Source organism: Vigna unguiculata, chromosome 6 (assembly GCF_004118075.2).
Source record: "Vigna unguiculata cultivar IT97K-499-35 chromosome 6, ASM411807v1, whole genome shotgun sequence".
Lineage (NCBI taxonomy): Eukaryota > Viridiplantae > Streptophyta > Magnoliopsida > Fabales > Fabaceae > Vigna > Vigna unguiculata.
In genome coordinates this window covers 26,701,765-26,721,232 of record NC_040284.1, presented here as the reverse complement: position 1 = coordinate 26,721,232, position 19,468 = coordinate 26,701,765, and the positions used below count along the sequence as shown (strand labels likewise).

Sequence of the window (19,468 nt, the reverse complement as noted above, 5' to 3'; positions counted from 1 at the left end):
TCTCATTTTTCCATCTTTCTCATTTCTCTCTTACCGAGTAATGAGTTGTTCACATATGTAAGTGAAACTGAACTATATATAAATTTAATTATTTACCATTTTTATAAAGTTTGCTTTTTATATTCTTTTTGGCTCCATGATATGCTTACGTAAGTATATAAGCATTCGGGGGTTTTGATGTTAAGTGATAACACAAAAAATGAAAATTCTTAATTAGCATGAGGAGATCTTGAGCTGAATTTAATTTCATGTTAAGCACTCTGATGCTTAGTATGGGGTTTCATAATAAGTTGCATGTTTTTTTTATGAATTTTGATTATTGAATTTTTTTACTGTTTTTTTTTTAAATATATTGATAGTTAATAATTTTGAAAATTTAAAATATATTTAAAAAAATTAAAATATATTTTTTAATGATCATCAAAAGACTATATAAAAAATTCGGTAGAAAATATTAGAGAATCTAAACTCGTCCTTTAACCAATTATTGTATTATTAGAGTGGTTTTGACATTAGTTATGGACTAATGTTCCGATTACCTTTATAAGGCGCTTAAGTTATGCATTGCTTCTCACTACCTATCAACCGGTCTAACAAAAAGGATCAGGGTGCTGTACGGATAAGATAACCCTGTTATGCCAACAACTTTAAAGCAAAACCAATTCACATGCATCCCACAAAATTCAGATTTAAAATTCACAGCCATAAATTCAATAAAAAATTATGCAGAAATGTGTAGAAAATGAAAAATATACCATATCAATATTGATTAAAAATTCAGAAAAAAATTATGATTTCAAATTAATTACATAATAAAAATAAAGAATTATTCACAAGAACGTCTTTAAATCTACCTTACCAAAAACAAAATAACATAAAATCAACAAATACTTATTTATACTATAAACCCCTCATTCTTATAATTGTCTCCAATCAATTAACCATAAAAAAATGTAAAAACAAATATAAAAAAACGGGAAGATCTTGCAAAAGAACTATCGTAACCTAAGAAGTTGGATTAGACAAAGTAAAGTTTGTTAACAAGTTTATTCGCATATGTATTACCCTCCGGAAAGATAGAAAAACAATGAAAATTTAGAGAACAACGTCCAAGCATTTTCTCCTTCTAGCCTCATTATGCCAAGGAATAATGTTCTCATTATGAAACGTTTGGAACACAATAATGGAATCACATTTGAATGGTTGGTTCTAATCATGTATAATATTTCAGGTACTCCAACCTTTTATACACCTAATAGAGACAAAAATAAGAAAACACAAAAACAAATCTAAGAGACTTGTATAAAATCTCTAAAATAAAAAGATAAGAACAAGGAAAAAAGAAAAAAAATATTTAATTCATGTAATAGAAAATAGTCTACTCGACATTCGTCAATTTTTGTTTTTAACTAATATTAATGAGAACAATTGTCTACAATAAAAAAAAAATCTAACAAAATGAAATAGAAAATAACTTTTAACAATACCATTGATACAAAAAATCATAATCAACATCAATAATAATCATTCCACTACAAGAAAATATTTAAATAATGACCAATTTTAGTAGCATAAAATAATTAGTCACTGCAGTAACCAATTTAAATATGAATTTATAAACTAAAAATTATTAGTAACTAAAATAGTTTTTGAAAATTATCATTCGTCTCAAAATTGATAACAAAAACAGTTTTTACTATAAATTGGTCACTAATATTAGTTATCACAGTTTTGATTACCAAAAAAATTGGTCTCTAATTAAGAAATTAGTCTCTAAACATGTTTTTGGTCACCACTATTTAAAATTTTTCTCCTAGTTTTAACATTATTTAAATCATAGCAAAGTTTATATAATCCAAATAAAAATCAAACTAACACTACAAGAAAAATAGTTGTAATAAAGATTTATATTTCCATTACCAATGTTGGAATTTTTGTTAAGTCATTTATCCGAGGTTGGAATTTCCGCAAGTGAACTATCCGTTGGGAAAGTGTTCCCGAAGATTATAAAAGACCAATAAATTTAAGTATTTCAATTGGTCCTATAGAATTTATTTATTTATTTTACTCAAATAATACATTTTATCATAAAATATTTTAGTTTTCTATACAAAAAAAATTATTGTCTCAAAGTTTTCCATCCAAACACGTTAAAAGGATTGACTAGCAAATTTAGCACATGTTACCGGTCATCATAAATATCACTTATTTCTAATACAAGGATGTTATATTATGAACATGAGGTATATAAATCTTTACCTACTACCCTATTTTATGATATTATTGAATATATGCTATTTTTTAACAAATTGGGTTAAGACCAAATATAAAGATGTTTCTTGACGTTGCGAAAGCAGCATGAACATGAAGATTACTAAGCACGATAAGATAATAATTGAATCCATGATTTCTAGTGTTTATATAGATGAGATATATTTGAAAAGGAAGTCTATTACTACGGATAAATAAAATAGAAAACTATAATTCGACAACTCCTTTTGCATATACAATCAATTAATAATTACAACAATAATATAATAATAATATTTAAATTAAATAGTCATATTTTATTAACAAATAATTACCAAAATATTGCTTTGATCATATTAATTATTAATATATCATTAGTCCACAAAAAATAAACTCATCTCAAATCAATTGAAGGTTATCACGAGTACTCAAATGTATATGGTTAATCGACAACTGTTTGACTTTTGTACGCTAATGATGGAGTAAAAATGATCTTTTTATTTCCACTATATACATATCATTTTATATTGTTATAAAAATTATTAATAGTTATATATAAAACCAAAAAAATATCCAAATGTCATCACTCTTCTGGTTAAGAAATAGGTTGCTTTCTAGCTAGGAAGAAGATCTTTGTTACAAAATTCGTTTTTAGAAATTTGACTTTGACCAAAGAACAAACTTAAAAGAATACCATAATTATTAATTACTCTTAACTACCACATGTTTTGTTAGATTTATAATCAATATTTTAAGAATTAACTAAGATTAAAATTTAATGATAATGCAATTTTTTTCATAGTTATAGAAACTTGATATTATCATGCGCTATATTGTTTTTATAGTGATAATACCTTTTTTAAAAATCAGACTTAAGATAAATTTTTGCTAGTTAACCGTGTAATAATTTGTTTTATACAGAATATGTTTACTTATAATAATTATTTGAAAAAGTCACATGATAATGTTTTTATCAGTTAGCCATATAAAAACCTTTTAAGTGGAGAGCACATGCAAATAAATTTTTGTTTTCAAACTCAACAAGTTAATTGCAAAAAACAACAGTACTATTCTGCAAAATGAATGCTTGCGTAACATTTAAATCTAGCTTAATTTTGGTTATAGTGTCACGGTTCCAAAACCCAACACAATCCTAGCAGGTACATGTATCTAATAATAAACATGTCTTTACAGCTAGCAAGTATATACATATATAATTTTAAACATTAACTTTTATTTTGGTCATAAAAAACAGAACTATATTTTCTTAACTTCGTTGAATAATTCAAGATATATGCTGAACTTAGTACACAAGTTTTGAACTTCAGTTTTCATCACATATAATTTGTGTGAAAATACAACATTTTCTAAATTCGTGGCTTTATGCGTTCCAACCACATTTGACAGAATAGGGAAATAACATTTGAAGAAGACAATGATTCCTACTATTTACTGGTCCTACCATGGTACAATAATTGCAGTAAAAAAATCAAGAAGTCAGTATCAGACCCAATTATATACAACGTGAAATTAAGTTAGTTTACCCTAATTATGAGAAATAATTTATAAAAAGTTAAGTTAATGCAAAGATTTGAGATGTCGTGAATTCCAAGATATCCACCCAATTCATCTCATCTATAAATAAAGGATCGATGTGTGTGAGAGCATAATAACTTGAGATTCAAGAACAGCCAAAATGGGTTGTATGCGTGTAGTACTAGTGGCAGTGTTGTGTGCATTTGGTTTGCATGCAGGGTTTTCTGTCACTAATGCTCAGCTTAGTCCTACGTTCTACAGAACAACATGTCCAAATCTATTCAATATTGTGTTTCAAGTCATCTTTCAAGCTTCCAACAACGATCCCAGAATTGGAGCCAGCCTCGTGAGGCTTCATTTTCATGATTGCTTTGTTCAAGTACGTACTTGTTTTTCCAGAATAATTCTTTTTGACTCTTGTTTTTTTGTTCTAGCCACTGCGCTTGTTAATTACTAAAATAATCGGAACAGGGAAATCTCGTTAAGAATGAAAAGGTATGGTCGAAATTTAAGGTTAGGGTTGGAAATGAAGGTGTTATGTTGTTGACAGGGTTGTGATGCATCAGTTTTGTTGAACAACACTGCTACCATAGAAAGCGAGCAAGATGCACTTCCAAATAACAATTCGATAAGGGGGTTGGACGTGGTCAATAACATCAAGACAGCGCTGGAAAATAGTTGTCCAGGGACAGTTTCTTGTGCTGATATTCTTGCCATTGCAGCTCAAATAGGTTCTGTTCTCGTAAGTCCAAATTCCCAATCATTTAATTAACATATATACTGTCATTACTATGCCCTAATCACATGTATTGAAAATTACAGTTTATTAAAGATTTCAAATATGGCATGGATTGAAAACTACATGCTGTATTGGGATTCAAATATAAAATTTTATACCAAAAAGAATTCTGAAATATACATGAGGTGGTTGAAAGGGCATAGTTTTTAATACCATAATTTTATGTGACTCGCTATTAATCATATGAAGTAATGGACTCAAACCGTGTAGAAATTTGCCTCCAAGATATATATAAAAGAGAAAAATGGACCTTACGCAATATTTAATTAATTAATATATACATCCTTGAGTGTGAAACAGCTAGTCGTTTTTTTCAAGTTTAGAGCCATAAAATTCCTCTCAAGTAACATATATACCCAGAAATTCGGGTATTTAGGTATTTATTTACAAAGACAATTTGTCATCACGCTGAACTCTGGTATACGGCAAAAATGATTTTGATAATACCTCTATCCATTAAAGTCAATAATTTAAGCAATGTGTTGCATGTGCGACCTGGATGTTTCGTGTAAAATGCTTATTACTCAGATATAGTTGTTTTCTTCTTCTTTTATTATCTGAAAAGGAAAACAACAACATAATTTGACTTTTGTTAAATAATTAATGACCATCCTTACACAAAATATGGTAAAAGTTTTATAATATATGTATTTCAGGGAGGAGGTCCAGGATGGCAAGTTCTATTAGGAAGAAGAGATAGTTTAACAGCAAACAGAAGCCTTGCAAATCAAAACCTCCCTGCTCCTTTCTTCAACCTCACTCAACTCAAAGCATCATTCGCTGTTCAAGGTCTCAACACCACTGATTTAGTAGCACTCTCAGGTATATATACACATAATCAAATTCATCAAGTTTCTTAAATTATGTTTAGTTTCTTGAAAAGTGAAGGTGATCGATCATAAGTTTTTTCAAACTGCATTCAGGTGGTCATACGTTTGGAAGAGCTCACTGCAGCACATTCAACAACCGATTATACAACTTCAACAACACCGGAAACCCTGATCCAACTCTGAATACAACTTACTTAGCAACACTGCGTCTGATATGTCCCCAGAACGCAACTGGGAATAACCTCACCAATTTGGACCTCACCACACCTGATCAATTTGATAACAAGTACTACTCCAATCTACAGCAACTCAATGGCTTACTTCAGAGCGACCAGGAACTCTTCTCTACTCCTGGTGCTGATACCATTCCCATTGTCAATAGCTTCAGCAGTAACCAAAACACTTTCTTTGCCAACTTTGTGGCGTCAATGATAAAAATGGGAAACATTGGAGTGCTCACAGGAACTGCTGGAGAAATTCGCACCCAGTGTAATTTTGTCAATGGAAACTCGCTTGGATTAGCTAGTGTGGCGTCCAAAGATCCTAAGGAAAACATGGTTTCTCAATCTTAATAACTTAATGGAATGTGTGAACTGTATACAAGGCAAATTGAAGGTTGTAAACCTCTTTGCTGTAATATTGAAATAAACCAAAGAAATGTGCATGCAAACGTGATTTTGCTATGCACCTGATATGTGTTTACTTTGAATCTTATTATTCTTCAACCATCTTTGTTTTTCTAGCAATGAACAACCCACAAAGATTTTATATATCTAATCTTTCTTCTTAACAAATTTTATCCCTGAACAAAATGGCTGATTTTTTAACCCCTTCCCATACATGTAGAAAACTTTAAATAAAAGACCAACAGAGATAATACTTCTCTGGTCTTTAAAAAAAGAAAGAAATATAATAATTCGACTACACCAAAAGATGTGTAGATACTTTCTAGAGAACCCTTACTCTAAAACTTATCAACTGCAGGCCTTTAAGTTGACTTTAATAGGCTACAGAGTTCTAAAACAAGAAAAAATAAAACTGGAACGAGGCATGACAAGCTTTAAAAAATGTTGATAATTGTAGCGCAAGCACACTCATACCAATTTTGCAATGCAGAAGATTCCCAGACTTGGTCTAAATAATGAAAAATTAGGAAAAATATTTAAAACTGAAGTGGTCTTGTAGCATTGGCTAAATTAAAAAAAAAATGATTTGGTGTGTATGGTTATATCATGAAGCTTTTCTAATTAAAGAAGATAGAAAAGTATATAAAAATGTATGAAATGTTGTAAATATTTAAATTTATATATTGTTTTACTTCTGCAGCCTTTGAAGAAAGAAATACAGACTTTATATTATATTACACAAGAGAGAAAGGTATTGATGAAAGTAAATACATAGCATGCTAAGAGGTACATGGCAAAATCACTTTGCCATCCACACTTATTTGATTCATTTGAACACAGCACACAGGTTTTAGAACCTTTTATTTTGCCTTTACAACGCATATTATAACTTACTTAGATTGAGCAACAAGGTTCACTTTGGAGGCCACACCAGCTAATAATAATGTTGCAGAGGAGTTTGCATTGACAAAATTACATTGGGTGCGAATTTCTCCATCAGTTCCTGTGAGCACTCCAATGTTTCCCATTTTTATCATTGACACTACAAAGTTGGCAAAGAAAGCACTTTGGTCAGCGCTGAAACTGTTGACAAGGGGAACGGTATCAGCACCGGTGGTGGAGAAGAGTTCTTGGTCGCTCTGAAGCAAGCCATTGAGTTGCTGAAGATTGGAGTAGTAGTTGTTATCGAATTGATCTGGTGTGGTGAGGTCCAAATTAGTGATGTTATCCACAGTTGCATTCTGAGGGCATATCGCTTGCAATGTGGCTAAGTAAGTTGTGTTTAGGGTTGGATCAGGGTTTCCGGTGTTGTTGAAACTGTATAATCGGTTTATGAATGTGCTGCAACGAGCTCTTCCAAATGTATGAGCACCTACATATATATGTATCATCAATGAATGGAAAAATTATTTATGTATTTTTGTTGTTATGTGAATCTGATCGATCGTGTGTACCTGAGAGAGTGACTAAATCGGTGAGGTTAAGACCTTGAGCTGCAAAAGAAGCGTTGAGTTGATCAATTGTGAAGAATGGTGCTGGAAGACTTGTATTTGCAAGAGCTTGACTTGCGTTTAAGCTATCCCTTCTTCCTAATAGAACATCCCATGATGGACCACCTCCCTGTAAATACATAAATTCAATTTCATATCATAGTTTCAGATTCTGGTTCACATGATGATAACCCTAATATTCTTCTGGTTTTCAATCATAACCATAAGTAATTGCACCGTGAAATTTAACATAAATTACTGTAATATATATCTATATATTGAGAGTATATAACTTATGATATCTAACATTGATTTTTTTTTTCAATATTATGTATTGGTGTTTTCATTAATTATTTTAACATATCACCTAATTAAGATGTCTCACTCTTACGAAACTATGCTATTTTTTTTTTCTTGTGTTCATTATTATTTTCCTAGAAAGGAGTATGGAATAAGCATTGTACATGTCCTACATTATATGCTTCAAAAGTTGACTATATATTATTGAGATTATCAAAACCATTTTTTCCGACCTACTAGAGTTGAATTTTTGAGATATTAGTTATAAATAGTGCCTAACTTGGCCATTTCACACTCAAGGTTCGAAACTATGCTATTTTTTTTTCTTTTGAAGTTTATATTTTGGGTAGGGTATTTGCAGATAGGTTTGTGTAACCACTTATCCTGTTATTTGGGGTATTAAAACATATATCCCTTGCATCAAGCTGACAGCAAGTAGATTAAGGCTCATTGTTCGAGTTTTCTTCATTAAACAATTGTTTTTAATAAATAGATCATTGAAGCCGTGCCTTGCACAGCCACTCTGAAAAACACAGTTGAAAATTTGGCAAAAACAATAGAAAAATGCAAAGAGAGAGAAAATATAGGATGAATAATAAGTTATATAATCTTGTCAACTGTCCAACTTCTGGACAGCTTTTACAAATAATTGTATAGGTTCTATTCTAGATAATTAATTTTTCTGTCATATATTTGTTACAACTTTGATTATAATAAAAATTACCGAAATAAAATCAATTACTTCTCTAAAAAAAATATTGTCAACAAACACTACTTTTATTTTTTGAAATCTCTATCACTAAATTATTTTATTTCAGAATATTATTTTAAATCTGAAATAAATTGGATGTAAACCTTAATTAAGACAATTATATATATAGTTCAGGTCTAAATATAAAAGAATGAAAATTTTACTCAGTCAAATTTTTACACAACTTATATCTAAACATGATTACCAATCATTTTCAAACATATGTGTAGTATATGATCAGACAAGCTCAATATAGAAACTACAAATATGCCAGACTTTTCCTAGAGAAGAGTGGTAGGGATAATATACTTACAAACAAAATAAAACAATACTATCTTTAAAGGTAAGAACTTAAATATTAAGTGTTTTTACTTCTTAGTTAAATGTAAACCAAAAGAGTTTTACTTCTTTTCTAATTTTACTTTTAGTAAAATAAAACCTAATCACAGTGAGAGTATTTTTTCATTAAATCATGTGTTTATTGATAATAGAGATCGACCAACTAACCGGAGTACATTACCAGCTCCGATTTAAAAAGTGTTATTTTCGAATTTGATTCTTTTTTTAACTATTTCATTTATTTTTTTCGATCACAACTCACAAATTTAAAATTTGAATACGAAGAATTTTTAATCCATCCCACCTTCTTTTACGGGAGAATCTAAATCTAAAAGAAACAACTGCGATTAGTGTTTTTGGTCAATATTCACCATTAGGGTTTGGAATGAACACTTACCAGAACAGAACCTACTTCAGCTGCAATAGCCAGAATATCAGCACAAGAAACTGTCTCTGGACAACTATCTTCCACTGCTGTTTTGATGTTATTCACCACATCCAAACCCCTTAATGAATTGAGATTTGGAATTGCATCTTGCTCGCTTTGTATGGTATCAGTGTTGTTCAGCAAAACTGATCCATCGCAACCCTGTCACAAAAACAACAACTTCCTTCTTCATTTACCCCTATAGCTTTTAAATTGTTAATATTTTAGTTACTGAAATTAGTTAATCAATAGCAAGATCATATTGTAAAATAACATTAATCTGCAAAACACAGATAGATATATACTATCGAGGCACCGTCCATTAATTAGACAGCTGTAAAGGTCAACGTTTGTTTGTTAGGTTTTAGGATCAGCAAAAAAATATGGAGTCCATTACTCTTTTCTTTCTCTTCCTTTGTAAGGATCGAAACAAGGTTTGAGAAGAACAAATTTTGTTTATCTCTGCCAGAAAAACTCTTGCATTCATCTACATCTCATTGTCGTATTCAAGAATAGTTTTTCTCACCCGGAATAATAAGTTAAAGCTTCTTCCTTTTTTTTCATTATTACTCGCTCTTTTCTTTGTCTAAGTGATTCCGAACCAAACAAACTCAAGGTTGTGAAAAAAAAAAAAAAAAATCTAGCTGGTGATTACTAATATGTAGGGGTTTAGTACAGTAAAGAGAGAAACATGATAGATGTGTGTGCATGTAGAGAATGTTACGTACTTGAACAAAGCAATCATGAAAGTGAAGCCTGAGGAGGCTGGCACCGATTCGGGGATCGGTGAGGGAAGCATTTGAGACCACATTAAACACAATATCGTTTAACGTTGGACATGTTTCGTTGTAGAACGTGGGACTGAGCTGAGCATTAGTGACTAAAAACCCTGCATGCATCGCAAATGCGCACAACACTGCCACTACTACTGCACTCATGGAACCCATGTTGAGTGTTCTTCGATCAATACTGGGTTTATTTGTGCTCAGATCTCACCCCGAGCCTCTATTTATAGAGATCATTGGGTGGATTTCTTGTATTAACTTATTTTATGGAACTGTTTCTCAGAAATGAAGGGAGCATATAAATTAGCATGACGTAAGTGTGTGATATCATGCTTTCTTGAATTGTGAATCGATTTATTGTAGGGCCAGAAAGAAAGAGCAGCGATCATTATCTTTTTGAAATGTTATTTCTAAAATCTGTTAAGTGTGGCTGAAGTTTAAGAAAATGTCAATGTTTCAGATAAACATGTTGTGATGAGACCAAAATTCGTGTATTAAGTTCAAATGCTTGAATCCCAATCAAAATCTTCACTTAATATGGTTGGAGCATGTGAAACAAAAATAGGAAAATGTTACTGTTTTTTGACACAAAAACAAAAGTTAATGATTAGAATTAGATTTCTACACTTGCTAGATAGCTCTTGTGTTAGAATTAGATAAATGTACTGTATTATTAGGTTTGGGAACAATGACATTATAAACCAGCATTAGGCTATGGAAAACTAAAATTTAAAGTTCATGCTTTCTCATTGTTGAAATTATTTTAGTGTTGACTAGTAATCATAGAGGAAGGTGTGTAGATTCTCTTAATTAATCATGTCGTTCACTTTGTTTGGAAAAGAAAAAATCGGTTTATAATATATAAATAAGATAATTCATAGTTTATAAATTTTAATTTTATAAAAATAAATTAAAATTAGACTCACTTCATAATATATTTCATCAACTAAAAATAAAAATCAATTTACTTTACAACCCGTTTAAAATTATGTGTGTAAATATATCCTTGGATAGGTAGGTTTGATGGTGGGCTAATAAGTGTGGTGTTCTTTTGGTTATGTGGGCCAGTTTCTTCTACTTGTGTTACACTGTACGAAGGTTCTTCTAACCTTTTGCCTTTTGCATTTTGTTCTTTTAGTTTACATTTTCTTCTTTAGAGAAAAATACAGTGTAGGTAATATTTTTTAAATAATTAACAAGATTAGTATAATCGTTAACGGATATTAGTGTTTTGTTTTTAAACAATTTAAAAGGATTAGTGTAGGAGTAGGGAAAGAATGGAAAGATTTTGTTAGAAAACCTTAAGGTGCTACAGTAATTCACCAAACAATGTTTATTTATATATTTATTTATTTATTTTCGGATGTCAGTTTTCTAATTTGGATATGAATTGAGATCACAATGAGATTCGAATTCAGTGTGAGAATTTACGAAAATACCTATGACAGCAAGGAAAATTATTTGCAAAATAGGGTGGGCTCTCGCTATTTTTGTTGCAACCCAATCCATCCTTACCCACACGTTACTTCACAAATTAAATTTTTAAAAGTAATCTTAGATAAATTATGATTTGCGACTATTTCTGTTATTTGGAATATATAAAATAGCACGATCATACTGTATGTATATAGTCACAAATAAAACATCAATATATATATATATATACTTTAAAAAGAATTTGCATAATTTTATTAATTAAATATTTTTAATTATAATAAAATTATTAAATAAAAATTAAATTTAAAGATAAAAAATGATTAGCTATTATATTGATTAAGTTAAATATTATTTTATAAGCTAAAAAATAATGATATTTAAAATAATATTTATTATTAATAAAAAATATATAATTGATTTGCGAATTAATTACGGTCTAAATTAATTTTTAATATTAATTTATTAAAATTTTAACTATTTATTATTATTGATTTTAAATTAATTTTTATTTTTAAATTTTAGACTAGGTCAGTGGTAATTTCCCTGAAACATCTTACCAACAGAGTTGGTTTTCTTATTATGTTACAAGCCGACAAAACTCAGTTAAATTCTGGTTATTAAGATAAGATACGATGAAGTTAATAGAATACCAAGCATACGTTTATATTATCTTGATGCTTACCAGCAAGTAGTTGGAGTATGAATCGAATTATCCATTATTATTCTTTAAAAAGAAAAAAACTATTAGATTGTGGATAAAAGAAATTATTGAAAAAATATCGTTATTAGCCATTGGTAAAGCCATCGTATAAAATTATATCTTGATCCTTTAAAATGTGATTGATGAAATTCAAATAAATCAAAACCGAAATCATGAAATTTCTAAAATGCATCACACATGTGAAGAAATTATTAATAAAAATGGATTTTTCTTTTATGGCAAATACATTCATATAATAACAAAAACTTTAACACTATGTGATTACTTATAATTAGGAATGTCAAAAATATTCGTAATTGCGGATATCTACGAATAAAACTCATAACAAATAAGAAATAAATATTGTAAATGGATATTTGCGAGTAACGGATACGAGTAGTTTTAATACCCGCATGTTAACAGGACAGGTACAGTATCATAGTATCCGTACCTAGTATACTCTAATTTAAATTAAAAAAAAACATAATTAAAATATTAACATATTGATTTTGAATGAGTTAATTTTTTATCAATTAGTTTAAAAAAAATCATTTCTTTGTAAACCGTCATTCAACATTATTTAAATAGGTTATTTGGACTTTTTAAAAATTTATGAATGTTATGTATTGTATTTTATTTAAATTTACAATTAAAATATGTTGTTAAATATTTATTTTTATTTTTTTGTAAATATTCGCGGGTACCTATGGATATGGGTACGAGTACAAAGCGAATATTGATCTAACGAAAAGTACGGAGGAGCTACTACATGTACCATACCCATTGACATCCTACTTATAATAGACAATAAGAGCTCTATATATCGTATATCATAAATAATATAATGACTAATTTTTTGAAGAAGAAAATATTGTTTTACAATTCTCTTTCTCTCTCTCTCATATATATATATATATATATATATATATATATATATATATATATATAAAATTATAAAATAGTTTATTAAAATAGAAAATATAAATATAAATAAATTGTTGCAATAAAATAATGATTTTAAATTAAAAATTCTTTCAATAATGGTAAATTTTAATAATAAAAATAATTAATCACTATGACAAATTTAAATACTAAATTAAAAAAATATTTTACTTTTATAATCAAAACTTTATTTACTTTAGTAAATAATGTTAACTAATTATGTGACAAACTCGTCATAATGACAAATTTAAAAATCAAATTAAAATTAAATAGCTATAAATAACTTTTAATTTATAAATTATATAATTAGTTACTTTGTTATTTAAATTTATTTTAGTAAAATAATAGGAAATGAGAAATGATGACATGTCAAGATATTGTCTTTCTTTTTCAAACTGTTACAGAAAATTATATGAAGGTCAGAAACAGGTTGGAACAGAGTAATTATTAAATTAAGGATGACATTTATTATCATTAAAATACATAAAGAATTAATAAAATGCGTATAATCATTGAGAAATAATATTATCTCTAGAGCATGCGGTAAGGGATTCGATATCAAGTCTATAAAACAATATTTTTTTGAATAAATTTTAGTAAGTATTAACCCTCGAATCTCTGTTACTACGTTAGGAAAAACATAAAAGGATCTTATAATTATAATTATAATTATAAAATAATAATAATAATAATAATAATAATAATAATAATAATAATAATAATAATAGTCACATTAAAAACAAATTACTACGCTATTTTTTAAAATGTAAGATTTTTCTTAATCCAACGTCGTTTAATATTAACTATATCCACATTTTAATCAATTTTAGTTTAATTTCTATTATTGTGAATTAAAAACAAATACAAAGAGTAAATAGAAACTTTTAAAACTTTTTTATTAATATTGAGAAAATTTATTGCATTTTTTATATATGCTTAGAGTGTGCTTCCAAGACTTTAAAAGAGTGGAAAACGTGTTAGGTTTTCTGATAAGAGATTCCAGAGAGATTTAGGATCAATGAATTCTAAAAAAATTACATAAAATATATCAAAACACTACATTCAATTATAAGAAAGAAAAAAAAAGCATTCAATATAAAATCATAAATCGATATGTTTATAAGTTTTTTTATATATTATTTTTATTCGATATAAAACTTTTAACTTCTTTAAAATTTTTATTAAAAGAATGAAAGTGTGAGAAAGTTAGAGAAGTTTTAAATATTTGTTGTGTCAGATAAATTTTATGTTATACTTTTTTTTTCACCATTTTTCAAGTCATTTGTTTTCTCTTTTAGTCTTTGATAACAAATTCTTTCGTAGTCGATATATTATTTCTTTCTATCCTTTCTCTCTCACGGTAAACATATTTTTTACCGTAGGAATTAAACACATATAAAAGAGTTTATAATATGATTTGTTCAAATAAAAAATAGGTTTATCATTATCACTCCATTAAAATTAATCACAATCAACTTTTTTTTTATAACTAAACATAGAAAATGTTCCCTTAGTTTGGTCAACGAGCAAGTCTTTTAATACATTAAAAGGTTTGCTAACATTTGTTACCTCAACACTTAGGTTTTTAATGTCCTCAAGATTTTCTGGTTTTTATATGTACAACCTATATATATTTTTTATGCATGTGGCATGGTGAAGCGTCACGAACCCAGGTCATGGAAGGAAGAGAAACACATTTTCAAACCAGAACTAGAAAAAGACTTTGAATTTATAAGTCATTTAAATAATATAAACTAAATCATATTTTAAAAGAAGTTGAAACGTACATAAGATATATATATATATATATATATATATATATATATATATATATATATATATATATATATATATATATATATATATATATATATATATATATATATATATATATATATATATATATATATGGAAGAGGTCAAGGCTCTTCGAACTTTAGAGGGATATATGTAGAGAAGTTTCGGTACCGATAAGATATAAATCAACTTATATGATTGAGTATAACATTAATTTTAAATAAAAGTTTAAAAATAATGAACTTTGAGTTTTTTTTACATTATTCATTTTGTTTATTTTTATTTAAGGTAACACACTTGAAGTTTTAACATAATTTGAATGTAAAGTTGAGTGTCTCCTATTTAATAAAGACAAGTGAAAATAACAATATATAAAAAACAAAAGCCAATAAATTTTATTATCCATCGATCACAAGTAGGGTAGGATTGTTAGAAATGTTGATCATGTTTTTAGATATCGTCCGCTTTAGAGTATGAAGTTTTGTCACAGTTTTGTCTTTAAAAAATATCTTAAAGAATAAAAGGAAAAAAAGTATTTAAATTAAGTTTGACTCAAACTTCAAAACGATGTGAGACTATTGGATGTATGGAAATAAAAGTTATTATTATGTTTTTAAAGATCTTTTCTCTAACAAGGCCAATTAATTAAATTATTAACTCAACAAATCCTACTGATTCAAAGTATCACGTAGTTGACAAAAGCTGCCTGTATCTGATGCCAAAGAGGCTTAGTTAAAGAAAAAAAGACAACAATAATAATGTTAAAATAGCTTCAATAATTTCATATTTGTCGTTTTACTAATTTCCTTCTATAGGTTATCCTATTTTTAAAAATTTCATGGAGAAATCTTAGCATGCAACAGTCTTATTAAATACGTCGTTATAGACTTTATTTCGTAGTGTACTGTACGTCTCATACGTATATAAAATACCATCGGTCGAACGGCCTTGTAAATAAAACGCGTAGGATCATCGGACACTCGGTTTAACAAACAAATCATATAGCTATAAAACATCATCGGTCGAACGACTTTGTAAATAAAACGCGTAGGACCATCGGGCACTCGGTTCAACAAACAAGCCATACGACAACTATAAAAGCCCATCGGTCGCACGGCCTGGTGAACAAGTCGTTAGACCATCGGTCACACGGTTATACAAATAAGTCATTATACCGTCAGAAGCAATCGATTGATCAGTTTCACAACCCATCGGTCCATCGATAACACCCCCACGAGTGATATTCTGATCACTAATGGTACATCGGTCGATCGGACCCGCACGGAAAGAACCTATCATGACAAAGGGTAATGAGTCGATCGACCATCGGCTCGGTCGGTCAAGTAATCCCTCTACATGCATTCGCTGGTCCATCAGCCACACATGGATCGTTCGCTTGTTAAAAACAGGACATAATCAATCCAGTCAAGCGACCATCGGTCGCACGGTTAAATAACTTAAGTCGAATTAATTAACATTAAACGAGTCAGTAATCTTGATTAAAGGGTCATCGTGATTAAGGAACCCTAATTACAGGCCCACACCGAAAACTATAAATAGGGCCCAAAGGTAGGTTGGTGGAGATCTTAATTGCACATTTATTACAGCAGATATACTGATATACCGATCGGTCAATTACTGACTTAAGCATCGGAGCCTTTTAGACAGGTACCCCGATCGTCGTCACAGCCGATCGAGCTAAGGAGTGGATTTTGCTGGAGAAGTTACAGCTATAGCGAGGAGTGGAGCAAGTTTGGAGAGGTTCTCTAAGTAGGCTCTTGGTCCCTACCCCGAAACACGTAGTAACAAATATTAGGTAGAAATCTTTCTAGTATACTTTAATATTTTTATCTTTTATATAATAGCTTTTTATTAACTTAAAAATGGGATTTATGAAATTTATATTATATTTGAATAATTTCTATTAATTTAATAAGACAACGAGAATATCAGAAAAAGTGTTAATAGTATTTCTCTTATATTAATACACTCTACTCTGGACAAATTATTTTTCTGTGTTAGCTAGTATTTGATATTCCATCTTACTCGGATCTTGTCTGTGGTTACCATCACAAATAAGTATTTATGTAGATAAAATCGAGATGTAAGAGACAATGACATGAAATTATGAAGAAATGTAATAATTTTGAACCCAGTTAACGATGATGATATCCATCCTTAGGAAATTTTGAAGTATCTTTAGAATAAACTAGTAATCCAGTTAACGAACAAGGATCAAAATTTAGATGACAAATTATAAAAGAAAAAAAAAAGTCATATTGGTACTTTTACGGAACTTAAATAATAAATTATTGGTATAATTATTGATTTAGTTCTTCGATATTTTGACTTGGTTCATTTTGGTCTTGAGTTGTTAGAAGGTTTAATTTGGTTTCTGAGTTTTACAAAGTGGATCAGTTTAGTACCTTCCGTTATATTCCAATTAACCGTGTTTATATAGTGTGAGTTGTCAATGTGTAACAAATTAAACAACTAATCTTAATATCATATTAAATACACTTGATCAAGGAAACGTCAACAGAAAGACTAAAATGAGCTTAACTACATCCAACAAACAAACCAACTCAATTAACAATTTCACCCACGTTTCTGTTGCTCAATGACAGATCTGCTATACAAACGGGTTTTAGCTGAAATATAACGGGAGACACTAAACTGAATCACTTTAATAAATAAGGGTATTAAATTGAACCTTCAAAAACTTGAGAACTAAATTGAACCAATTCAAAAAATTGGGGGATTAAATCAATAATTATACCTAAATTATTATATACATACACACACACACATATATATATATATATATATATATATATATATATATATATATATATATATATATATATATATATATATATTAGTTAACATTTTTCTTAAAAATTTTAAAAATCAAATTTATGATTTTTTACACATAGAAGTTTCATATAATCAATTATTAATGTAGCAACTAAAGGTTTGTTTTTGTCATGTGTTTCCCACAATACTGAATATTTAGATTTTTTATATAGCTCACAAGTATATTCTTTCAAAACAAGGAGTATATTATTTGAGATATACTGATAAGGCAAAGAAATAAAATTTTGTTTTAATTAGAACTCGCATCACAATAGACCTAACTTGAATTTGGGGAACGAGGGTATTCGCAAGAAGCTGAACCACCGTGTCAGACACCTAAAACTAAGACAAGTCTCTCTCAGTACCTTGTTCACCAAACAAAGTTGAGACCAACAATGTGGTTCTATGTTGAACCCGGGTAGACTCAAAAAGATACTAATTACAACAAACATTATTACACAAAATAAAACAAGGTTAAAACTATTAGGTTTACAGAAGGGTTTTACCTGGGAGAACAACATCAATGAGATATGAGCCTAACCACATAAGATACTAACACCACTCTCAACCCAAAACCTTAATACAATGGGTTTATGGATCTTTATTCTTATATAGTGCTCCACTTTCTCATTTCTAGCCAATGTGGGACTTAGAATCACACTTGGATTCCTAACAAAAACTTACAATAATGTCCAATCATTCATCATCTATTTTATTGCGACCGCTAACACAGAATTAATCGATGCTTATTCTTTAAATACCATCATTGTTTCTTCTTCGAAAAAAAAGTTTATGATCCGTAGGCCTGAAAATCCATCAACTATCCATGTAAATAGAGAGAAAGTTAAGAGTAAAAGTTAACTTTTTCATATAGATTAATCATGCTTTTTAATCTTTCAATTTGAATATTTATTGACTTATTGTCGAAACACCTTTGATAAGTACTCCGTCACATATCAACTGACACCACTGAGAATGAAATATCCAGCACCGAAAACCTAAGAAGGATTGAAAGAAAATTGCAAGCAATCTTAAGAAACTTTGTGGTGTATTATAAGAAGGACAAAGACTCTTAGTCAAAATTAATGCAAACATTATAATAAATCAGAAAACAACACATGTCTCCTAGTGCTTTATAAATTAGAGAATTTTCACACTACACCATGATCTATGTATTTATTTATCAATAATCTTCTTCTTAGTGTTATAAATAAATATGATTAAAAACATCAAATATTATAATAATTGTTAAATAAAAATTGTTATTGAAAATATAATTACAAAATAATCTTTAATAAATTTTCTTAATGTTAAAATTATACAATAATTGAGAATAACAATTATCTATTATAAGTAGTTTTTATAAATAATAAAGTTAATAAGATGAGTTATATCGATAATGATAAAATTGATACAAATTGTATGTAAAATAATGGTTATAAAAATATTATAATTAGGGACGATAACATAGATATGACAGATGCGGACTTGATTATTTCATCTCCATCCATAAAAATTACTCATCCTTATTCTCTGTGTAGTCGATTAATACGAAAATTTGTTGTCAAAATTTAGCAGATTTAAGTAATATTCTGGAGAGAATG

At 28.7% G+C, this 19,468-nt stretch overlaps 2 protein-coding genes across 2 annotated transcripts; one reads left to right on the top strand and one right to left on the bottom strand.

Moving 5' to 3' along the window:
- Positions 1 to 3,909: 3,909 nt before the first annotated feature.
- On the top strand, positions 3,910 to 6,143 carry LOC114188044 (peroxidase A2-like). The gene is made up of 4 exons (XM_028076530.1): positions 3,910 to 4,165; positions 4,337 to 4,528; positions 5,242 to 5,407; positions 5,509 to 6,143. Exons 1-4 carry the CDS (start codon positions 3,947 to 3,949, stop codon positions 5,985 to 5,987), a joined length of 1,056 nt encoding a protein of 351 aa, XP_027932331.1. The 5' UTR covers positions 3,910 to 3,946; the 3' UTR covers positions 5,988 to 6,143.
- A 584-nt stretch (positions 6,144 to 6,727) lies between these two features.
- Positions 6,728 to 10,340, bottom strand: LOC114188043 (peroxidase A2-like). The gene is made up of 4 exons (XM_028076529.1): positions 10,077 to 10,340; positions 9,319 to 9,510; positions 7,496 to 7,661; positions 6,728 to 7,413 (listed from the first exon to the last, which is right to left on the bottom strand). The coding sequence occupies exons 1-4, from the start codon at positions 10,293 to 10,295 to the stop codon at positions 6,932 to 6,934; spliced, it is 1,059 nt and encodes a 352-aa protein (XP_027932330.1). The 5' UTR covers positions 10,296 to 10,340; the 3' UTR covers positions 6,728 to 6,931.
- Positions 10,341 to 19,468: the final 9,128 nt, after the last annotated feature.